Source organism: Thunnus albacares, chromosome 13 (genome assembly GCF_914725855.1).
Source record: "Thunnus albacares chromosome 13, fThuAlb1.1, whole genome shotgun sequence".
Lineage (NCBI taxonomy): Eukaryota > Metazoa > Chordata > Actinopteri > Scombriformes > Scombridae > Thunnus > Thunnus albacares.
This window is the reverse complement of record NC_058118.1, coordinates 16,406,242-16,431,565: the sequence shown is the minus strand read 5'-3', so window position 1 is coordinate 16,431,565 and position 25,324 is coordinate 16,406,242. Positions and strand designations below refer to the sequence as shown.

Sequence of the window (25,324 nt, the reverse complement as noted above, 5' to 3'; positions counted from 1 at the left end):
AAATCACCATGGGACGAAGAAATATTAAAATTACTTTATTACAGATGATTCTTTATCCAGTAGCCCTCTTCCAACAAAAAATAGTAATTACAAACAAAATATTACATTTATCCCCTAAACTTTGTTTCTGAATTTCTTTTATACATTTTAAATCACTTTGTCATCTGTAAGGAATAGCTTTTCTCTTCTGCTTTGCAACATTCAGCTTTTTGCACAATCTATACAATTTAATACAGTTTAATACAGGTCTCTGGACCAGGGAGAATAAAACAGCAAGATCCACCAAATGACAGGAGAGATAAAAGGAATACTGATAAACAGACTGTACAGAGACGTAACCCTGCCTCCCGCTTTCTGTCAGCCAATGGCAGCCATCCCTCAGCACGCTGAGGGTGATCACAGTAGACTCTTTAATCTGGTCAATCACTTGTGCAATCAGTGCAAATGATCCAGTTCAGTGACCAAGGTCTAAAGCTAGACTCTGCCCCGACTGCCTCGCAAAAACACCTGGGGTTTCTAGTAAACACAAGAGAAGGACTAAAAATCTGCCACTTGTTTGGCCCTCTGCAGACATCATTTGGAAAATAAAATTACCCTTTCTGGCATTAGAGGAAATAAAACAATAGAGAATTGGAAAAAAGGTTGATAAAAGATGTTGGATACAATGGCATACTGACTGAGGAGAGAAGTGGGACCACCACATTCTGTTTGTTTTTTCCTGTTTTCAGGAATGAGCCAAGAAAAACAATTTATTGTAATTGTAAGTTCTGACTGCTGGGTGGCGAGATTTTAAAAAAAGGCAAATACTTAAGTGCAGAGTGAAAATGCTTTGTGTGTAACCAGAACAAAAGAGGGTTCACCCCACAAAACCTCTAAGTTTTGCAGCTCAAATAACAGATACATTTTCATTGTCTTGTGCAACAATTTTGAGACAATTTCAGGTTGTAGAGTACACTAAATATCATTTATGCAGCCAAATATTTTAGAATTCAGCAGTTTTTTCTGATTTTCTACATCTTTAAAGAGACAATTCTTTCTTTTTCTATGTTATTATAACCTTGACTTTAGGCCCGTAAGTCTTCTAAAAACCATGAAAAACCTAAATGCTCAGACTGAATCTTCTATAATGGGTATCGTAATGTCAGTAAAATATAGCCAATGCTACAGCAAGGCTAAACCTATCTAGATTTCAAATTATGTGCAAAATCATCCTCATTCAGCATTAAAACAAAATGTTGCCATTTGCTCGAGGCAATCTGACCTAGAGTTGTGTTATCATTCACAACAGAATATCTGTAACAAGTTTCAGAACTCGCAGTTGCAAGTTAAGACAGTGAACAGCCAGCGCCGGTAAATCAAACGTTCATTGGAACGCCGCTGGTCTAAAACCACGTCACTGTGTTCGCATCACAAGAAGTTAATTTGTCTTCACTTTGTCAATTAGATTTCCATATTTTCTAATTCAAAATATACAATATTAACAGGGTTCCTGTACATTCCACCTCTGAAGAATCATAATGCATAAACTCTGCATTTCACCATAAGACTTCCACCTCTATCTCTATAATCCTTTTTTTTTTTTTAATAAATTTATATAATAATACATATATCGGTATATATATTTTTCTTTTCTTTCACTTGGTTGAAGAGCTCTTCCCAAATAGATCGGGGGAGGAGGTTGAGACCACACCAAGGCTCAGGAGGGGAGGAAACGGCGGTGGAGGGAAGCGGGGAGATCGGTGGTCAGAACACGACACTGGGGTTCACGAGGGGTGAGACAGAGCGGGGTGTCAGACCGGGGAAGGTTGCAGGGGCATGGCAGCGGAGATCACAGCATCACCACCCATCCACCCACCGAGACATTCAGCAGTCACCAACCAGCAGAGGGCTCGTGAAGCTCCTCCTCACGCTGCGTGTTCATTCACTTTGATTCTAGACACTTTAAAAAGATCTTTTTTTTTTTTTTTTTTTTTTTTTTTTTGAAATCACAAACAACACACAGGGACGATTTTAGGCAACTGTGATGGTTAAAGTTGCCCAAAAAGTTGCCCCCCCGACACAAATACTAAGTTTTTTGAACTTACATTTGCCTGCTGCTGTTGCTCATTTACAGCCAGCTCAGTTAACAACTGATAAGAGCGCTATTTTTCAAAAATTCAGATTTTTTTTTTTTTTTTTTTTTTTTTTACACTTTTATGTCCCACTTTCACAAAATTTACCCTGGTACATGCATTCATCAGCAAAGTGTGTAAAGGGACATACTGTTTGACTAGGAATTTAAATCAAGAAAAAGTATTGTACGTATGTGTGTGTGTGTGTGCGTAAATGTGTCTGATTAACATTTTCAGTGGGGATCACAACACCCCCTGGTGAAGCACTACTTGAGTCTTCTTGAGGTAGGCCAACAGGCATGATTGATACGTCAGAGAAAGTTTTCTACTGCATAGTGCGTCGCTTTCACCGACACATTGCCAGATTAGACCAATAAATTACGGCAAACAAGTGAAGACTGAACACCAGTTCTGAAACTATTCAAGTAGAGGTTAGTGCTGCTGAAAACCCATCCCTGTCACGAGGGGCTGTGGACCGCTCAGGCTGTAGTATCCCTCAGTCTGGTCGTCCAACGGGGCAGGTGTGAGTGACGGAGGAGGCCTGTGGAAACCCAAGAGCCGAGCCAATGAGGATGAGCATGCACGAGAAATGACTGCTTTTCTCCTCCGATCCAGCAACACGTGAATAAACTGACTGTCTCTGGCACAATCTCTTTAAATACATAACAATATGTTGGCATAAACAACGACGAATCGGACTCTGCACCTTTACATTTTGGCATCTTTGCGGCATCGCTCACAGTACATAATAACTCTTACACTTGTCAGAGATACCCACTGGTACTCACTTACAACAACCTTTGCACATTCTCTTTTAATATTCCCTCTAGACCTGTTCAACGTGTTCTAAAACTGTCCATCATTCAATCAGTCTTAAGTCAGAGCCCTACATTACCTCCCGCCTTCTGATTTTCCTGTGACTGCACAAAAAGAAATAATCTCTTTAAACTTTCTATCAATAAGTTGTTTGTCTGTGCTTAAATCTTAAGCTGTGAATGGTTTGCAGGGATTTTATCATTTGCACGAGGACAAAATTCCAAATGTTATTTTAAAAAACTGCCTGCTGAATGTGAAATATTATTGTGCAACCACGATATCAGAGCAATCAGATTTGCCCAAAATCCTTATGGAAAGCATACTGCAAACAACTGCAAATAAACAATACTACTCTGGATCTATGGCAACAGAGACTAAAATGGCAAAAATAAACACATAAAATACCTCTTTAGGCTACAGTAAAAATGACACTATTGCACTGTGGCATACTGTATATGGCGCTCAGCCATCTTGGATTAACGTCGGGGCTTTTGGGTTTCCACAGACTCCTGCTAGCAGTACACTGATGTGAGAGAGCAGTGGTGATGGGAGAGGAACTGGGCTGAGTGAGACCCAGCCTCAGTACTGTGCAGTGTGTTTCAGATGTACTGTGGGAAATAACAACAAGTCTATGTAAAGCATGTGTGGTGCATGCATGGTGTGTGTCTGTCAACAGTGTGACCTCGGTGCACAAGAATTTAATGTTAAGACAAATATTGTGTTGCTTGTTTGTGTGTGTGTGTGTGTGTGTGTGTATGTATGTGTGTATGTGTGTTTTCTAGGTGTACGACAGGTGGGATCCGTTGGAGATTTGAGAGGTGATGCTGGCGCTCCTGCTCATGCCCTGTTCATTCCTCCCCCCTGATGACGTCCTCCTCATAGCCTGCGGGCTGTTCCTCACCCCTCCTGCGCCTCCCCCGCTCCCCCTCTGACCCCCTCCTCCGGGGTGGTGGAGGCTCCAGGGCGGCGGGCCCCCAGCCAGCATGGGGTGACCCCAGGGCTGCTGTGAGCTGGAGCCCCCCTGGTGGTGATGACTATGGTGGCCTCCTCCTCCGCCTCCTCCGGGCCAATGGCCTCCTCCCTGAGCCCCCTGGCCTCCGCCACCTCCTCCCCCCCAGCCTCCCTGGGAATCGGGAGCCAGGTTGGTGAGCACCATGTTGCTGAAGCCCAGCCGCATGGACTCCGAGTCAAAAGCCTCAATCTCTCGGGCCTGGCGCTCCAGCAGGGAGCGGATTCGCTCCAAGCGCTCGTTCTGCAGGGCGAGCATTTCCTCCTCAATCTGGGGAGATAAAGACAGTGGACAAGTGCAAAATAAATGATAAATGATAAATGTGCACACAACAATTTGTCTGTTTGAAAAAACAGCTGGTTCTTCAGTTCTAGGTTGAAAAAAAATAAAATAAAAAACTGACCCAGATTTTTTATATTCCTGAGAAAGATAATGAATCATGTTTTTCTCCGAAATAATAAAAAGTATAATAAATAGAAAAACTACATAGATTTAGAAAAAAACAAAACAAATATTTGTAACAAAGACATTTACAACTTACGTACTGAGATATTATGTGCAAATGATCTTAAAACACACGTAGAAACAAGGTCCATTCAAGGGGAAAAGACTAAGAAAACTAAGGACGGGCTGAATCATCTTTAGCTTAAAGACACAGTACATGATTGTCAACACATGGTAGTCCCATGACAAAAATTCAAAAGCACAGCACAGCTTTGGTGTTTACTATCAATCCCATATTTACTGACAGGACTTGTAATACACATCCTGACAACAGACAACACTCGGCAAAACTCCAGGGACTTTCTTACTTTCTGCTCCAGCAGAGCCCTCCGCAGTGAGACCCTCTGCTCCAGCTCCCTCCTCTCCTTGTCGTGCTGAGCGTCTGTTTGCATCTTGATCTTGCTCTGGTAGGCGTTGAGCAGCTCCAGCTCCTGCTGCAGCTGCATCCTCAGAACTTGACACTCCCCCTCTTGAGCCTCGTCTAACCGCAGCTGAGGGCAGGTGAGTCAAAGAGAGACATAAAGAGAGAAAGATACAAAGTCTGTCTGTCAAAGCACCGTGATGTTTGTTTTTGCCCGGATGACGTTAATACCTAATAATTAATTTTCATTCCTCATAATGCTGGACTCAATAATGCTGCATCTGAATTAGAACACAATACATGTACTAATATTTGCCTTGAAAGTATTCATGCGTCACGTTTTTCACAAATAGAGAAACAAATACAAAAAATGTTCCATTACAACAGAAAACAATAAGTGTAACAGCCCTTCCACGAATCAAGGATTTTTAATGACGTCTGAGGACTTCATTTGTTAAATTCAAGAACTTTAAATGTCAAGACAGGAAAAATATTTACCGTACACACTGATCAAAATGTGTCTGTAGTAAGTATTGAGTACTGGAAGTGTACAAAAAAAATGGGTTGCATTCTTGGTGTTGTTCACATGTTCTTAAATGAGACATTTCCTGATTTATATAATAATTTTGCTAATTTTAAAACTGTATTTTATTATGAAGTTCTTTTACGGCTGCTGGAGACAAAGACACATAAACATTGCTCCATTTGAGAAGTTTGACTTCTTTTGTTAAAGTTTATATAAGGTTTTTCAGGAAAATATTTTTAAATTCCTTAATTTGAGGTAATGAAAATGTATTGTTTTGGTATCGATACTGATACTCAGGTGTGATTTTTCCACCAGTATTACACATTTTCAAATGATTCCCTGTGACGAAACTAAATATGGACATTTTCATATCAATGTTTCATATACTCCCAGACTCCTTAGACCTTCTCTTCAGGTACTCACAGCCTGTGTGGAGAGCATTTCATTGATGGAGTGGTCGTACTGCTCAGCCAGGATGGCCAGCTTCCTGGTCTGCTCCTCCTTCAGCCTCTTGAGCACAGCCTTGTGATCAGACTTGGGCGTGGTCTCCAGCAGGTGGTTCCTGAGGGCCTTGTACTGCCTGGTCTGAGTTTTACAAGTCTCCTGGAACTGCTTCTTAATCTGAAGCTCCTTAGACTGAAGAAGACAGAAGATGTTGAGCGAAGGAGCTTAACCGCTGGAAGTGTCGTCATCGTTTTAAAGCAAAGTTTAAAATTACAGAAATACAACAATTAACTCTCCATGAGTTTATATACCTTGAGGCTCTTGGGCTGCTGTCGGACCTCCATGACATGCTTGCGCCTCAGCTCCCGCTCCCTCCTCTTATTGTATTCCAGCTGGTTGGTGAGCTCTGTCTGGTGTTGGGTTCGTATCAGCTCTGCCCGCGCCTTCTGGATGGTCCCCAGGTGCCGGAACTCCAGCTCCTGCATCGACTCGTGATGCCTGAGTAGCATGGCGTGCTCCAGGTCCTTCTGTGTCTGCCGTTTGTTCAGCTCCTGAAAAAAAAAGAAGGGAAAAGGCAGGTGAGAGTGGTGAAATGAATAAAAATTTAATGAAAAAGTCAGAGTGGGTGGTGGTAGCTGGTACTCCTTATGTGTGTGAGTACCTCTCTGGCCAGATCCTGCTCGACATTGTGTCTGGCAATGAGGATCCTGCGTTTGAACCGCCGACACTCTAGTTCCAGGTACTGCCTCTGTCTCCTCAGTAGGTTGGCCTCCTCCTCCGCCTGGTAATGGACATCATGTTGCATTATGATAATTTACTGTATACCTCACACAGAATCCTCAAGATGACTTGGGAGATTAAGTTTACGGACACCGATCTCAGAAGCTAAGCGGGGTCAGGCCTGGTTAGGGTTAGGGAATGCATAAATTCGTTGCCGTGTTTATATAAAATCATCACTTGGTCTTGCATGTGTAGATATTATCTGAGAAATCCTGACCTGATAGTGCTGGATGTTCTCTTTCTGCTTGGACAGCCACTCCTGCTTCTCTTTCTTTGGAGTTGACTGGTTCTCGCTCAGCTCCTGCCACACAGTTGTAAACACTGTTTGGACACGGTTTTTGTTGAAAACAAACAATGATGGACAGAATCATCAGTAGGTCATGGTGTGTTACCTCTTTGAGCTGCTCCTTGCGCAGTTTATACTCCCGCTTCTGTGACTCGAGGAAGCTGCTGAGCTCCTTCTTCTGCTGCACCTGAATGTGCTGCTGGAACTTCTTCTCATCGTTGGTAAACGTCTTCAGCTACACCAAAAGAAGAAATTGATTAAGAGACATAAAAAAAAGCACTTGCCTCGGTTGTAGAAACACACTTTAAAACAGGAATAATTGAATATAACCTGTGATCAGATGAGGTATTTAATATAATATGAATGAAAATTAAACGCGCTTTTGTCACTTTATTTTTCCCTTGACTTAATATTTTGTGTACATGTTTTTCTTTATTCGTGCATCAACGTACGTCTTTTTCCAGGGCCGCCTGGTGTTTTTTCAGCAGCTTCTCCATCTCTTGGGTAAAGTTGTTCCTCTGACTCTCCAGCTCTTTGTCCAGCCTCAGCCTGTGCTCATCCATCTCCCCTTTCAGCTTGTTCTCCAGGGCCATCAGGTGCTTCTGATGTTGCCGCCTCATGCGTTTGTATCCTGACATTTGCTCCCGCAGCTCCGAGTCCTGCTCATGTTCCTGCATCTCTCGGGTCACCTGCGAGACGAGGCGAGACGAAGGAGGGAATCAGCTCAGTCCATTCAGATTCGGATTAAAATACAGGAATTTGACTACTTAAGTAAGATGAAAAACATAGAGGGGTAAAGCGAGTGTGTTCTCACGAGTGACGCTGTGCGTATGGTGGCAAAGTGCTCTCTGTTGCGGTAGTGCTTCCTCGGGACCTGAGCTGGCGTTTCCTGGGGCTCAGAGGGTTGACTGCTGGCTGCCTGCTCCCCAGAGAAACTCTCCTCTTCTTCCTGGAGACATGAGGCAGCAGTATTAACACATTATTTTCTTACACTATTTAACAGTATACTTACAGAAAGGAAGCATTGGGAGGATTTGGGATAGAGTGAGAATGATTTATAGGATTTAATTAATCTGAAAAAAACAATAAAAGAATTCAGATCTGTGTCACTTAACCCACCGGTTTGAGGTGTATGACAGAGCTGTTGGACATGACCGTGTGGTCTCCCTCCATCAGGTCCAGCTCGCTGCGGCTGTCCTGGGCAGCTTCGTTCAGACTGTTGACAGAGCTGCTCTGGGAGCTGGCGCTGATAGACATGCTGGGGATGGACTGATTACTGCCAACGCTGTTCACCGTTCCTGTCCGACCTGCGCCCGGCTCCAGCTCCTGGAGAAAGAGCGGAAAGACGACAGAGGCGAGAGCGAGGGAGAGAGAGAGAAGCCAGAGAGAAAACACGAGAAAGACCAAGAGACACAGACAGACATGCATGCAAATTGATGCATGCTTGGTTATTTTCCCTGGTGGCAAGTGTATTTCTGTGCTCAAAAAAACAACAACAACACACAAATCTTATTCTAACACTGTCGCTTTAGCTTTAATTTAACATACAAACATCCACACACCTCGTCTCCGTCCTGGGCTTCCGCTGTTGGTCCGTTGTGGGCCTCCTGGAGGAGAATCTTCTTCATCTTGCGGTACTGCAGGTTGTCCAGCTCTCGCACCGCATCCTTGGTCCTCTGAATAAGATCCATCAGCACGGAGTCTGGACGTTCACGCTGCAAAAACGCATGCTGGAGGGGAGGGTGACAGGAAAGAGGATGGAACATCATCAAAAGAGAAGCAAGGGGAATGACCATGAGTTTTCATCCTTTAAAAAAAAAAAAAAAAAAAAAAAGGGAAATTCCCATTTTTGTCAGCCTGGCTCTTATTCTCATGTTTCTGTTGTGACTATTGGAAATTATTTGATCACCACATCCGTTAAAGAGACTCTCGGCATATGGAATGCAGCAAAAATGACTTTGACTGGGGAAGAGGGCACAAGCTTCATTCACTTTTTTTTTTAATTTGACAGATATCATCTCAAATGATTATCTTTGACCAGAGCAGACCAAAGTAAACATTGAAAAGCTCAAGTTACATTCAACACAGTCAGTTTTCACCACAGGTTTTCCCATGTTTTAGTGTCATTCTCCGTGCAGATTGCTGGAAAGTTGGGCCAGAACCCCACAACAACACAAGGAGAAGCAGTTACAAAGAAAACAGTAACAGTTTCAACTGTGTTTAAGAACAGGTACTTGACATTTATAAAAAAAAAGTGACTGTGTGCAGCGCTGCCATACCCCAAGGACAACTTCCATTAGCAACAGTGAGTCCATTAGTGGGCTAAGTGACAGCTGCTCAGTTACTTAACAATAGATGCAGAATTCACATCTCTACAGTAATTATGTCTGTGTTCTATCTATAAAACAGAGCTCTGTGTGTGTCCCTGTAGATGTTCTGCTTGTATGTGTGTGTGTGAGTGTGTGTGAGAGTGTGTATAAATCCGGAAGAAGAGGATTAGTGAATCAAAATAGAAGCTTATAGGGACAGAACAGAGCGCAAACATCAGAGAGAGATTTATTACCAGAGGGTTTTTCAATCTCCATCTTAACACACTGACCCTGCTCCCTGTTTCTGTACAGCAGTGTACAATATGTGTGTGTGTGTGTGTGTGTGTGTGTGTGTGTGTGTGTGTGTGTGTGTGTGTGTGTGTACTTACACCCAGCATGTCGTCAGAGTGCGGTCTGTCCTGGGGGATTTTCTGAAGGCAAGAATCGATAAAGTTTCTAAAGTAATCCGTCCTGGAACGAAGATGAGACGATAAAGGGTCACACGGACGGCCTTTAGCAAATGTCGACATCGTTTTAATTTCAATTTCATCGTCTTAGGTACATAATGTGTTATCGTTAACTCCTTAAAAATTCCTCTGAGGTTCACTAAATTTTCAAAAACATTAATGCGGTCTTAAATGTCTTGTCCTTGGTGACCAAAGTGCTGCTTGTTTTCATTCCTCTCATCTAATCGTATACTTTTCAGGTAGAATGCCAGGTCGGATATGCAATATGCATAATGGAGCCTGGAATACCAAAAAGAGTTTCTTTATTACATAGTAATGGTTTGCCCAGTCTGTGCATAGTGCTTTGAAGATTTCCTCAGACTTCAGACAAGTGTCCACTTTCAGACCTTCTGCTTTGGTCCATACAGGGTACATCTGTACTCATATCTTGACGTTCTTTTGCCTTAAAGCCCTTTGGTCACACTGTGTGGTGGCGTCTCGGACATCACAAACCAGCATATTTACCATCATTAGAAATCAAGTGTAGCAGTATCGCACTTGTGGCTGGTGCGTTTTCTGAAGTTTTATAGTGGGTTTAAAACTGTACAAGCTTCCAGAATAAAGTCCAATGTCATCTTTGCTTTTCATCTCTCGCTGCTGAGACAACTTGCAGATAGTTGCTATACGAATGATGAATTCAAATATCTGTTTTGATGACCATTTATATATGTCAATTAGGGCTGTGCGATATGATGATATATATTGTGTGATGAGAGACAAATGTCTATGGGGGGGGGGCTATATTGGGATAGGTATCGTTATCAGGATATGAAATGACCTATATCAGGATATGAGATTTTGGTCATATCGCACAGCTCTAATGTCAATAAAAGGTCAACAAGACAAAATACCTGTGAGTGTGTTTGTGTGTGTGCGTGTGTGTGTGTGTGTGGCACCTCACCATTCACTGGATTGCAGTGTGGGGCTCTCATTCTGCGCTATGTGGTATAAGGCACTCATTGCATTCATGTTAAACAAGGGAGGCTTCCTCTCCGCTGCAACAGAGATGACAACAGTTAATATTTTTAAAGTTAGTATATTTAAAAACACGTCAATCTATTTGGCAGTGTTAACAAATCCTGGTGGGGTGGGGATATACTTTGGGAACATCTGGATCACAGATTGTACCTTTGATCTATTTCTATTTCTACTGCAGTTATGTTTAAAATGATGATGCAATACACACACATGTACTGTCACTTACCTAATTCTATACAGGTGATCCCTAAGGACCAGACATCTACCTTTCCATCATACTGGCCCTCATCCATAGCCAGAATCACCTCTGGGGCCATCCTGTATGGAGGAATAAGATCAAGTTGAGGTGGGAAATAGAGAAAGATAAACGAGGAGATGGTTTAAAGTCAGTTTTAAAACACACAAATAATACAACAAATAACTGAGACTGTCACAGCCCCGTCTTTAAAGATAAATAAAGGAAAACAGTAACTTTCTTTTACTATAAATCTAAAACAAAGGCACTGTAGGATGATGTCTCTATCCTCAACAAATCACTGCAGCGATGTCAGCAGGCAGCTTTTCAGTTGTGTGTGTGTGTGAATATGCAAAAGGATTAAAATACTTTTTACAGTCAAATCTATTTCATGGATCAATGTTTCTTTAAGAAGACACTCAATTAGAGACCATTCATAACGTTAACATTTTTGGCCAAGCTGAACATATAACACATGTGCAAAAAAAAAACCAAAAAAAAAACTTTTCAGGTCATTGAGAGAAGATTTTCACTCACCAATATGGCGTTCCCACAAAGGAGTTGGCAGGCGAGGCGATGGAGGCGGAGCCAAAGTCTGCCAGTTTGACCTGCCCGGGCTCAGTCAGCAGGATGTTACCTGCCTTCACATCCCTGAGAGACAGAAAAAAAAAAAAAAGTGTATGAGTGAGAGAGCGGAGGGATCTACTGTTAAGAGAAGCTTCTTGAAACAATATAGGTCTAGTGAATACAAATTTACTCACCTGTGGATCATATTGTGGGAATGAAGGTATGCCAGCCCCTGCAAAGCACCATGTGTAATGGCAGCAATCTCTACTTCTTGTAGAGGTTTTTTATGAACTGATGGAGAGAAAAAAAACAAAACAAAACAGTTTGAACACACATCACCAGTCTTACATAAACATCTCATCTCTTGCGGAGAAGAAATCTGACACAAAACGACGTTTAACAATCGCTCACCTTCTAGCAGATCAGAGGCTGAGCCAAGACAGTACTCCATCACCAGCTACAGGTAGAAACAAAAAACAAAGTATATAATATAGTGTACGTCTCCATACAGTATAAAGGTAATTCTGTGCGTGTAAACATGTGACTTACCCATGCTGTGTGCTCACGGAGGTAACAACCTTTGTACTCTATACTGTTGGGGTGCCGGATCCTCTGGAGAAACTTCACTTCCTTTATAATATCCTGCCATTTCTGTTGGGGAAAGAAGAGACTTGGCTTTGAGTTCCTCTCTGTGTTAGAGGTGAGCGCAGAAGATTGTCTTTCAATGTAAACAGGGGTAAGGTGGTTCTCTTCACAGATTATGTGTAATCTGATTATAGCTAATCTGAAATCATGAGCACACCGAACTGTATCGGAAGACGAGAGTTTAAGTGAGCACACGGGAGTGACCTTGTCGAGATGGTGAGTTGTGTGTTTTGTATTACTAGAAGGAAGCTAAAAGTGTAACAGCTTAGCAGTCTAGGAGCAGGAGGTCAATCTCAGTCAGAACTGTAACGATACCCAACAATAACACCGTAGTCCGACAGCTCTTTAATTGGCCTTAAACAACCTGAAATTACCTGAAGACACACGGATTCTGGATGATGGATTCACTTGCAGCAAAGTAGTTTGCTCACTGATACAGGATTACTTCAATGAATTCAGCTTGCTCTTTGTTTTTCCTGGCTTTCATGTTTGGGTTTTCACTATTTGTGAATATTTATCAATGATTTCAGCATTCATGATTTGTAGCAAATATTTTTTTTTTATATGATACAAGTTGTAACAAAGTGTAGAAAATTCACGGTTTGATACATAATCAAATAAAAGGATAAAGAATTTCTTTATATTTTAAAAATGACACTTTTAATTGAAGAATTTTCACGCTACAAATTCCAATATCTAGATAAATTACGTTATAGCTGATGATGAAAAAAGATCATGTGAGCATTTCATACATAAGAAAAAAAAGGTTTCTTCAGTTTTACCACAGTCTGTTGCTGAGTAAACACTTGTTGATCCTCCACACATGTATTAAGACATAAAAATACTGTGCTTGCAACAATAATGTGTCTGATGTGTTTTTTTTCTACATATAATTACCACTTCATAATCCTTAAAATGGCATCTACTCCTTCTCCCTCATTAAAAATCCACAATCTGTGAATATGCAAATAATTTTAAAAAAGTTTAACTGCTGGATACAAGATGTCTCACTAGAAGGTTCATTCTCAGTGTTTGTGCACTAGAGGCTTCAAGTTTCCATATCACACTTGTGCAAGTTGCATACTGGACCAGGACTGGCTTCCACACTAGTTGTGATGTCACAAATCATTGCTTGTAGGCCCGCCTCTTCAACTCAGATTTTCAATGAGTGCAGAGAAATTTTCCTCTTTCATCATAGGAATGTGAAAACAGCCTTCTAGTGTCAAACTACACTTCTACAGTGTAGAAATGTTCAAGTTTGCAAACTATTACATAAATATAATCAATCTCATTTCTGCTACCTCACCTCATTAGACTGTTTCCCACTGTAGGACATCTTTTTAATTGCCACGACCTCATTCGTGCGCACATCCCGTGCCTGGGAAACACAGAATACATCGTCAGTACACAATAACACAGAAACATACAGTACATTTATTTCTTTGTATATTTTCTCACGTTGAGGATGTGGTTTTTTTTCAAGACCTTTTGTACTTTTTGAACCACACTGTGTGCAATGTTCATGAACAAAAGCGAGATCAGAAAGCTATGAGTGAGTCATATTGCTCTGCTGTACCTTGCTGCTATTAAACCCCACTATGGACTGGTAAAAATAACTTTGCACAAATCATTTCTGCTCTTTATTTAGGATCAAACAGCTTAACTTTTTTTAACTGTGGGACAAACTCTGGGACGTTTACTCAGTTGCTAACATTAACTAGCAAGTAAACAGCCTTGAGTTATTAGTGATCAACTCCCTGATTAACATCTAAGAATTCTTAGAAGTCTGTATGAAGATATAGTTGCCGTACAAAGTAGACGGCGCCAAAGCTGCCATGTCCAATCTCTCGAAGGTCAGAGAAAAGCTTCTCTGGGTCTTCTTTGAAGAAAAGCTCAGCCACCTCCGGATCCTTCAGGCTCCCTGCCCTTACGGAGGAGGGCATCCTGGTTGATGTAGTCCCTTATCACCCACGCAAAGGGGATGGGACTATCTGGGTGCTGAGCTACGCCAAAGCAGCTGAAGATTCATCTGCAGTAATGGATGGGCCTAAGGAACCAGCACATGGGCACCTAGATGGACAGACGGGAGGGGTTGAGGTGAAGGAGAGACAAGGAGAAACAGACGGGAGTGTTAGCAAGGACAAGATAAAACACCACAATCCTGCACAGTGTGAAGAAAAGTCTACTTGCTCAGCTGATGTGATTTTGAAGATACCAGAGAGAAAAATTGGTGTCCAAACTTTGAAGGGAGAGGAACTTGCAACACAAATCCACAAGGAAAACTTGATGGACTCAGTAACGTTTCATTGAAATCTCTTTTCATCCAGTCCAACCCCCGACTGCCCCCCCCCAAGTGCTAGACCCTATAGAATATAATCTGCTAATTGCAAAGTCATCACAAGTGAACCAGTTCAGCAATTATTGCAGATCTGTAAGCTACTAGAATGACTGGGCAATGCAATTATACCAGCTCAAGGATTGATTTCATGTCCATGGTTACGAGGTGGCCTAATGTAATGAGGGGTGAGCTCTAACGGACGATCAATTAGAGGGCCTCAGGTCAACCTTTAGTGTGTACTCTAAACTGGATTCATCAATTTTATTTCTAGTTAATGCATGTGGCATGCATGTAATATTAGTTTATGTATGTGTGCACATGCAAAGTTTGCTGAAAGTATGTGTGTGCAATGCATGTTGTGTATTACACTGCAAATTCTACTATACGCAATTGTGATAATTTCATCACTGGTGCAAGTTCACATGAATTAAAATGAGTGTTTCTAACTTATAAAAGCCTTTCATTGGGTTATATTATAGAAACACTGAAAAAAAAAAAGTCACTTACACAAATGGGGATCATATTAAGTTTCATACAAATTAGCAGCATTTGTCAACATTTTATTTCCTGTGTGGTATAGATGACACTGCTCTGATGTTTATCATGTGCCATTTGTTGTCACTGTGTGTCATTTGTGTTATGTTGAAAGAGTTTTGTTATGTTTTTACTGCATCATCATTGGGACTTTTACTGCTGGATGTCTATAAATGATTTGCAGTTACATACTTCAGCTTTCAGACGCATCACGTTCTTTGTGAATATACACTTTTAACTGCACGATGCATCTCTGCCTAGGATGAAGACCGGGTTCACCGAGCATAACGAACTCATCTGTCTCATGCGAAATTGTGGCTTGATGTCAAACATGCTAATTGTGTTATGTCATAGACAGATTATATACACATTCACACCTGGAAGCTGCCAGTATGACCACATCCTGCAAAAAGAAATGTTGCAATATTAACAAACATATATATTTTAAGTAAACACGTATATCACTATACTGCAAATTTGTACAAAATTAGACCAAATACTTCTAGTGAAGAAAAACTCTTAACACATGTAAATAAAAAAACTTCTCATTTTGTTAGTTTTTGAATAACATTTTGTTTTAAATTATTAATTTAAACAGCAACATCTTGCATTGTTTTAATAGCCCTACAGCCCGGAGATCAAACCAGTGACCACATACCACATACTTGTCTAACCTTGAGGCTACTCTGACCTTGAAAACCTATTCCAGCGCCTAACAGCAGCTACACCTAAGAAACACCTCTCATCTAGTTAGGAAGGCAATATGCAGTCTTAAAAAACTACTTCACCTTTTTCAACCTGATCTCCACATCTTGTCTTCAGCCCAACAACCCCCTCCATACCCCGACACAACATGTGTATCATTGCAGATACACACACTGGGTGAACTCATTGCCTCCTTTCAGTTTATCTTCGGGTTGGCAGCACCGCGGCGCTAACCTAGCCAACTGCTGTAGTTATCAGTGCAGCCTGGCAGCCCGCTGTACCAAAACCACACTGCTGGCTGAATGTCACAAGGTTTGTCCTGCTGAAAGCTGTCCAGCTGACTGAGGAAAAAAAAAAAAAAAACACAACACAAGAGCGGAGTTCTTATACCAAAACACACAGCCCTCAAGGACAACAAATACCTTAGTGGAGAGAAGCTAAAAACTGCTGCTGGGAGCAAACTTTAGTAACACTAACAGAGGTCTAGTCTTTTTATGTTGAATTCTAGTGAACAGAGAGTCCTTCAACATTTTGTCTGACTGCTGGCAGCATTATCAGATTATAACACAGATTGTTTATTATTATTATACATAATTTCACTTTCATATAGGGCTCAAAGAAGCCCTGTAAATCTAAGTTTTACCACAAAAAAAGTGCATAAAACATTGTGGATAATCAGGTGTAAGGAGTTGGTGATGTGCACAGTGACTTCAGGCAAGTACTATCTTATTCTTTAAGATGTGCCATTCAGTCTGACTTAATGTAGGAAATGCATTCATTTTCTAGCAAGACAATGAGCTGAACTATATATATATTATGAATATGCCAGACTTGTTGGAAGTTAAAGGAGACCTGGCTTGCATGGCTTTCCATCTATAATGACCAGACTTCACGTCCGCTGAATATCTTTTATAGCATCTGAAAAAAGTGTGAAACTAGGCAAATGTACTGTATGCAAAATCCCACATAATGTCATGAAACTGATGTTAAAAGCGGTGAACAGTGTTCAGGTGTTATGCAACACATGAGACCAAATTCTCATGTGTTTCGTGACAACCTGACTCTCGACACACAAAGTGCCAGTTTTACTGTTTTACCAAACTAAACCACAGGGATGGTGGATGTGAATCATACAATATTTTTAAAAGACATTATGAATTCAAGCTATAAGGTGAATGGAGAACACAGAGACTGTGTGTGTGTGTGTGTGTTTGAGAGAAATCTTTTATCATAAATGTTGAGATTATGGTAACTTCTGTGTAAAAGACAGAAAAGCTTTGAAGCTGAGTAAAAAAAAAATAAAATCACTGCTGTACTCTAAATGATTGCCCAGCGAAGACAATACAGGCTGTCTCGACCCGCAAAAGTCAGCATGCGAGCAGCAACAACAAAACAATCTTATCAACACTCTGATATCAATGCTTTCTGTACCACAAAAACTTTTCTCCACCTAACATGTGATTGCACTTCCTCATGAATACTTTTCTTGATTCAGCACACACCGATTTCAATCTGCGACCGTGAAATGGATCACAAGCTAGGTCGCTAACAAGCGTACTATCAGATAGTATTTTACTGGCTATTTACTGCAGGCGACATTAGGAGAGCCGTGAGCAGCGTCACCGTGTTGTCAAATCAAAATGTGACACATTAGTACAATTACACTGATCAGATGAAACGTTGGTCGAGACGACTGCCAGCCTCCGTGTAGCTGTAGTATAATTAATTCCTCTTAATTAAAGCTGTATTCAATGAAAAAAAATGTTATTCCTTGTCTCAAAGGCTTTTGCAAATTGCTGTTAGGAAATGACCTCATTTCCCTTTAACAGTTACTGGACTATTTTCTAATAGTTTGTTCTGATAATTAAGTTTTTCTGATGCGAAGATGTTGGTAGATGTTACTGTGAGGTTGTGGATTTTTCTTCTGGTGTGGTAAAATTAAATTTTAAATAATTTTATGTTCCTTCCCTGTAAACGGGCTTTGGCAGTGCCAGTCAACAACTGCGTGTCTGAAATCACAATTATTTAAAGGCTGTAAGTGGTTCTCAAACTTCACACCCTCCCATATGTGTATTAATTGTACTTTATCAATATTACAGGGATAACTAGTAACACAGGGAGCCAAATAAACTGTTTTAATTCAAATAACATTGTCAAAAACATGAACAGCATGTTTCTTTTAAATAATATCAGTACTTCCCACAGAATTAGATTCTATCTGAGGTGGTAGCTGACCGGAAGGGGGGGGGTATATATCATCATTTGTATGTCAACTTAGCCTTTTTAAATGGAAATACGTATAATGAATCTTCACCTATTTGTGTGGATTCTTTTGACACTGTTCTACTGTGCTGTTGATGACAAATGATGATATATAAAAAGGTGGTAAATTAGGGGCACAGATGCAGATTTACAGATACAAATCACTCTGCATTTATTTGTGCATTGTGTTTTACGAGTTACGTAACTTGACATTTGTTTATGAATACTAATGAGACTGTTTTAAACCCATAGAAAAGAAACTAATTCTTTGTGACTTGCCAGTTTTTGAGAGGAGTTTGCTGTGATGTTATCTTGACATGAGAGAATGGAAGCGTCATTATTTTATTAGGCTATAAGAGAATTAAACTAGACTAGACTTGGACTGTGTGTATGTTTCTAATGGAGTAGACAATATGTAGGAAGAAAACAAATAAATACAATTGGGTATTTATCTCTCTCTCTCTCTCTCACACACACACGCACCAAATGAAACACAGCACTGAACACAAAGTCACAAGACTGAATCTGGAGGAGATGGACTGGTCGGCAAGACGTGCGCACACACTCGTTATCACAGGGAACAGTGTGTTCAAGAAATGCACCAAAAGTTGTTTTTGCTTTAGTGCTCGAGAAAATGGATTCTCTCTTGATGTATTATGTGAATTGATTTCCTCCGCGCTATAAAATCACCAAGAAGCCTAATGAAGAGGCAACCAATATACAAAGGCTGAGTAGCAAGGGTTGTCACAGAGAGAAGGAGAGAGAGAGAGAGAGAGAGAGAAATGGAGATAATAAATAATCAAATACTTTATTGATCCTCCTGGTGAAATTCTCTTAGCTGCACAGGGTCAGCAACACAAGAGCAACCCTGCTGTCTGGCTGTTGGTCAAAATGCAGAGAAAAGAATATAGCCTATCAGATACGCAAGATATACGAGAGAAGTTCAGGAAGTGCTGATAAAAACCTTAAAATGCAGCCTGAGACATCCATCCATCCACCAAAAGTTCCTTTACATTTTTGGCTTTTTAAAAACTCATAACAACCACATGACACAGTTTCAATTACTATAATCTAGGATTGGTAAATTAATCGAATTTTATTTTCAGTTACGACTTTGGCCTCTCACGATTATGAAAACAAGATAATTGAGATAAAAAAAAATTATTGTGCCGCATTCTGTTTCGCAATGATTTGTTATAAATCCAGCGCATCGTGTGTCGGAGCAGCCGGACAGCGCAGTGACAGACAGACAGGCAGAGCGGAGTCTTCCTCACAGCGCCAATGTGTCTGAATCTAACAGTCAAATGTTCAGCGGTGGAAACTGACTTATTTAGACATCTACAGGTTACTTTGTCTTAGTTTCAGTCAGACTTTGGTTTCTATTATTTTAGATACGAAGACGCTTCGGTGCTTGTAATGATCTCGTGCTTAATTGTAAAAAGCTGATTAGAAAAGAATTAGATTGGTTACATGGCAGAGAAATCGGTGTTCTGCAGGCAGTGAAATCCACCTGTGGGAACCAGGTTTCTCTAATCCCATACTCCGATTACTCTGATTACAGAAAGCAGGTTTATTGTTCACATGACAGTTAAGAAATCAGCTTTCTAGAGAAAACCGACTGTAACCTTGTTACTCAAGTGCATGTAAACACACTGCAGAATAACATAAGTCAGTGATATCTGTCAAACCTTTTGTTTGTATGTAAGTATGAATGATCATTTTAGTATTGATCACTCTCCACACAACATGCATCTTAACAATCACTACAATAACAATATGATTTCAATTATTTTGTACTATTTTATTTTTATATAGTTTAGTTTTCAGTTGGTAGTAGTAGCGCACCACAACATAGTTGATTTTATTTATTTTGATCTGTGATTATATATATATATATATATATATATATATATATATATATATTAAATGTATTAATCTCCTTTTTTTACATTTATTTTCTATTTGTTTTTCAGTTGAATTATATTTAAAAGTTCAAGTAAATCGACTGTTAAAAAGACAGGTATTTTAAATACATGATGTTTCCAAAGTCAATGCGTAATCGCATTAAATAATTATGAATATATCTCAATATTGACCAAAATAATAGTGATTATGATTTTTGCAATAATCGAGCAGCCCTACTATCATCAGTTATCAACGCTGGTTAGCTACAGTCAACGTTGATAATGGTTCTGATACAACAGTAACACTGGGTTAAATGCAATCCTGAGATGTATAAGAAAGGTTATCATTCCTCCACAAGTAGTCACTATCAACAGATTGTCAGATTAAATATTTTAGAGCTTCTGCACATCAATGGTATGCCCACATACTGTAGGAGTTTTTTGTTATTTTGGCTGATTATACCTCTTCTCATGTATAATATGTACTTGATTGACATCTCCATGACTGTCCTAGTTCTGTTGTACTGTTAGGGCTGTCCAACTTACTCCATTATGAATCTTTCAGATGCACAGAGACAAACTCAGTAAAGCTTCAAGTCAATTTGAAAAGTTGAATCTCACAAACCAAAATAACTGAAACCACCTGTGTGGGTGGACAGGGCCATTAAAACATTATTTTCCTGGACTGTGGGAACTCAAGACTTTGTGGTCATTTTGATTTGCTTTATTTCTCTCTTTCCTTACAAGAAGAACATCTTCACAAGAGGATAATCTCCACTTACAGTGTGTAGTTGCACCCTCATGCTACCTTAAACATAGAAGAATTACTCAGCATCGGGTTTGTGCTTAAAACTTCCACTGTACTCAGTTTAGGTATTAGATTCAATATTTTGAGAGAAAAGGTGAATTTGGTGCTTCATTTTTAAAAACTACCGCAACATCACAGCTGTTCAGAAACAATGTTCATTTCATGACCTACATGTGTGCTGTTGCTCAAATGGTTCATATGCTACATTTATATCACCCAATATGGAGGGTGGGGTGTCCGTGATCCTGCTTCCCAGACTGATTACAGACTGTGGCTTTCACTGAGTGGAGGAAGTGAAAGCTCTCCAGCTTCCCAACATCAAAAACAACACCATCCCGATTTGCGGTGCTACAGAAGTGATGGCGACAGAGGAGAGGAATAGAGTGACCGGACACTAAGAGGATTTGACCTGTCCCATTTGTCTCAAAGAGCTCCGTTTTCACTCTTCCTGTCGGGAAAAATCTCACAACAAACCAAGTTTCCTCTGAAAAAGAGACACTTGGGTAAAGAAAAGGGCATAGAGGCATCCGAACATCCAAGTTTACAAAGTCATCCCAGTGGATACAGTTTGTCATGTCAAATGGAAGCACTACTGGATGCTAAGAGGAACTTGGACTTGAGACAGAATCATTTAGACTGTATAAAACTGGAAATCATCTCCAAATTCATGTACAATTTGAGACTGAACCTAATGAAGATCAAATGACTGAAGTGTTATTGTGCAAATTGTGTTTGTACTGTGTGTGTCCTCTGCCCATCACCTGAGGAAGAACTGTGGATGAGCCCATCCTCCCCTTTAAGCTTCTTGCTCTTAGTCTGACTCATCAAATATGCTATTGGTTTCCAACTGTTCAGCAGACAGCCTCAATCAAGGACCCTGAGTAGATTCTTTGGAACTCCTTTTGAGGAACAAGACTTATACTACAAATTCAATAAATAATAAAATAAACCTATTTTTGAATTGATGCCACTGCCAGTGAAAACCAGAGGACCACTGCCAGATAGAAAGTTTGAGATTCAATATAAAATTTTAAAAAAATCACTGTAGGATTAAAATCAGTGCTCTTAAATAGGTTCATACTATGACATAAGTACTTTAAAAAATGTATGGTGGCAGCACTGTAGTGGACCATATACATATAATGAAACCAATCTTGTTCTGCAGTGACTGACTGTCTCTGACTTGGACTTTAACAAGCAGGGCAGGCTTTGCTCCAGTCTCTAATCCATTTTTCCTGGGAGACACTTAAAGCCATTATGCAGTGTGCCCATATTCAGTACCCCCGATATAACTGACACAAAAGAAAACATGACTTTACCGAGGCCTCTCCTGCATCGAGATGTTCACAAGCAATAACAGCTGCGTACCTCTCATCATCAGCTAGCAGCAAGTCCTTGAAAGTAAAGGGGGGGAGCTGTTCCAGTCTGTGAATGCACTGTTGTTCTGACGAAGCACGTCAGAGACATAAGTGAACAAATGACAGGTGTGCAGATCAGTATAGGTTTACCAAGAACAGAGGAGAGCAGGCACAGGTAGCCAAGCAGAAATCTGTAATAACAACAGCAAGGGGACAAGTTGTACCTGTCTCTCAGATCCAGCCCATAGGCTGCATTTATATCATGGACAGTCTGTTCATCACGGTCTACAGACACCAACAAAATAGGTGGACTGCTCATACTGCAGAGCTTATTTGTCAAAGAGAGCCTGTATATATGGCACATAAAACACAGAGCATGTGTAGGTGTTTGGGTATATCAAGCCTTACACATTAAATCTGACAGATCACTCCAACAGACACGTTTTGAATTGTAATCTTGGTGTCACAACACTGACGTTACGCGTGATTTAACCTTATTGAGAATGTTATGTTAAATCCTTGTGTACCTGATCCACTGTCACGCACAAGTCAAGCGGCGGAGTCACAGATAAGCCAAGCAGAAGAGTGGCTTGCTGAGTGATAGCCAGTGTTACGCAATATCAACACAGAAAACTGAGGAATGCGACTCACGTCAGTGCACAAAAACAGCCATCAGCGGGCGATGGATGCAGGCACACTGAAAAAGCAATGATTTGTCGGTCTCTCCTGGCTGATGCTGCTTGTAAACACAACGCCAGGACTCGTACGTGCGACACTAACAGATAGCGGCTTGACCGATGTCACCTACCGTAACACAGCGAGCTGTTCAGACAGTATGTGACTCATGGTTTGTCCCCGGCAGATAAGCAAACTTCCAAAACAGACACCTCCAAAGCCGAGTTTCACTTGACGTTACAGCCACAGTGGACAAAAACAAAAATGAGGGAGTGGCACTGCTTGCAACGATAGTTGCATAAAGCGGATTAGCAAGCTAACGTAGCTGGCTAACCCCTCTTTAGGTGCGTTAACGTTAAAGCAGGCTGTTCGCATTATTCACAACAAACCAACTCACAATTGTGCTCGATAGCCTTGCGTCCAGGGCATCGATATTATTTGCTGATGTGTTACATTATCAATCAGAACAAAAACACCATTGTGTCCAATAAGGCAGACTAAAATCTGTCGATGCGATAGACCATACAAGTTGTCACAGCAACTTTTGGTTAGCTAACGTTAGCGAATAGCAGCCTGTCTAGCTGGCTAGCTCGCAAGCTAACCAATGTTGCAACCGAGCTCCACTGCAGAAGAAATCTACCCATCGTTAGTTAGCAGAAAGCTAAAAGTTAGCGACATACTCACCTGGTTAATATAAATCCACACGGGTTGAGGAGTGGGTATAAGCGGCTGATTAATCCAGTCACCCTGAACACGGCGGAGAAAAGTGTCTGACGCCAAATCACAGACGAGGCAGTCCGGGGGAAATCAAAGTGTGAATTCGCTAGCTAATAAGTTAGCAATGCTAATACGCTCATCTAACAACTGTACAATCGCCCGAACCCAATACAGACGGTCACGCCGAGTCTGGCTAAATTTTAGCGTTGTTTTGCATTTATCCGACCTGGCTCCAGGAGTAATTTATGTCAAGGCAAGCTGACCTGGCTAACGACTGTCAGGCGTTAACTGTCACAACGAGCTGCCTGCTAACGTCAGGCAGCGGCGAGCAAAGTTTCTCTCCTCGACAGGCAGGCAGTTCCCTAAAAATGGCGGCGAGGAGAATCACCTCCCTTCCACCGTGAGAATCAGGGAGCAGATAAAAAACACAGCCGGAGCTGGACGGTCAGCGGTAATAACTGAGGCTAGAGTACATATGTGGCAGCTTTGGAGAGTCTTGTTGGTTGCTGTCTAGCTGCAGCCTACAGGGTAAATGTTGCCCCCTCCCTTATCTCAGTGTTTGGTGCTGCTGCAAGCACAGGTGTGTGGTCTGGATGGAGAAAGCTTTGCATGCACAACATCAGTCTATTATAGAGCAGGTGAATATTCATAACAAAGTATTGGACATTCCTCTCCCTCTTGTCCCTTTCCTGTGTGTGTTTGACCTTATACACTTTTTGAGTCACTGAGCTCCTAACCTGATTATCAGTTTCAGTCCTAATCTGGCCTCTACTATAAATAGCCCGTCGTTAATTTACAGTGTTAAAAAACACTGTTTTCTATATCCCAGAATTATAGCAGATCTTCTCAGGGTGTCATGAAAGGGGGTCAAAGTACAACATTTGAGCTAGGACCACACTGTGCAGCTCATCAGCCCCTGTTATGTGGAGAGCAGAGGGTTTTTGTTTTGTTTGGGTTTTTTTTTTTTTTTTTTTTACATCAAAACGAGTAAACTAGTAAACAAAAAGCACTCTTGACTATACAATACAGGTTGGAAGTTGACAATTTGTGCACATGCAGTATGCTGTGCCACATATGTTTCCATGTCTGACACTGTCACCTTTTAATCATCTTATGTTTACATAAGCATAAAAAGACTGAATGCTGCCTGACAAGCATCAGTCAGAAATATACATTTCTTTGAGATGTTCCAGTTATTACATGACAAACAACTTGATATCAATAAGAATCAGATCCAGGTTTTTTTTTTTTTTTTGCCAAATAGGTTTGCACATATAAGGTTTTTGCCTTGGTGTTGTGGTGCATAACAGTCAAAATATACACAAAATTAAGTAATCCTACATAATATAAAAAGGAAATGTTGTAAAAATGTATGTAAAATATGAAATGAGAATGAAATGAAATGTACAAAATATTTACCAGGAATGTACAAATAGTGTAAACAATATATGCAGTGTGCAATTAATAATAATAACACTACAAGCCATGTCAGAGCAAACGTGACACCACATTACAGAGGAGGATTACAACTGTAGCTATAATCTGCATTGAGGAAATATAGGATGTAATGCGATGTGTGCATGGCAGCAGAGAGGTTAAAGATGGGCATTCCACAACAGGCTGCAGGCCGAGGGACCAATCAGCTTGCAGGACGGGGCTCGGAGGGCTTTGATTGGTTGCTCGGCAGCCCTGTTGTCATGATGATGGGAGTCAGGTCCTGCCTGTGTGGTCTGTATCCAGGCACAGAAAGTATACCGAAGCAAATGATATGGATGGATAGGATGTAGAACTTTCTGTCCCTGACACACACACACACACACACACACACACACACACACACACACACATACACACACACGTGCATGTATAATGTAAATAAATGATTCCCCCTGAGTATCTCCATAGATATTAGGGTTTATTCAAAGACTGAGCATATGTGTAATGAT

At 40.8% G+C, this 25,324-nt stretch overlaps 1 protein-coding gene across 2 annotated transcripts; it reads right to left on the bottom strand.

Annotated features, from left to right (window-relative positions):
- Positions 1 to 19: 19 nt before the first annotated feature.
- On the bottom strand, positions 20 to 23,930 carry LOC122995030 (serine/threonine-protein kinase TAO1-like). 2 transcript variants are annotated; one of them, XM_044369955.1, is made up of 21 exons: positions 23,346 to 23,930; positions 13,889 to 14,147; positions 13,384 to 13,455; positions 11,982 to 12,083; positions 11,844 to 11,889; positions 11,627 to 11,723; positions 11,403 to 11,516; positions 10,857 to 10,948; positions 10,554 to 10,647; positions 9,536 to 9,617; positions 8,400 to 8,567; positions 7,957 to 8,163; positions 7,652 to 7,786; positions 7,290 to 7,526; positions 6,944 to 7,072; positions 6,769 to 6,852; positions 6,433 to 6,552; positions 6,083 to 6,322; positions 5,751 to 5,963; positions 4,749 to 4,931; positions 20 to 4,206 (listed from the first exon to the last, which is right to left on the bottom strand). In XM_044369955.1, the coding sequence occupies exons 2-21, from the start codon at positions 14,018 to 14,020 to the stop codon at positions 3,706 to 3,708; spliced, it is 3,048 nt and encodes a 1,015-aa protein (XP_044225890.1). In that variant the 5' UTR covers positions 14,021 to 14,147; positions 23,346 to 23,930; the 3' UTR covers positions 20 to 3,705. The 2 variants fall into 2 exon arrangements, with proteins under 2 accessions (XP_044225890.1, XP_044225891.1); XM_044369956.1 differs by lacking the exon at positions 23,346 to 23,930 and adding an exon at positions 22,795 to 22,909.
- Between the last annotated feature and the right edge of the window lie 1,394 nt (positions 23,931 to 25,324).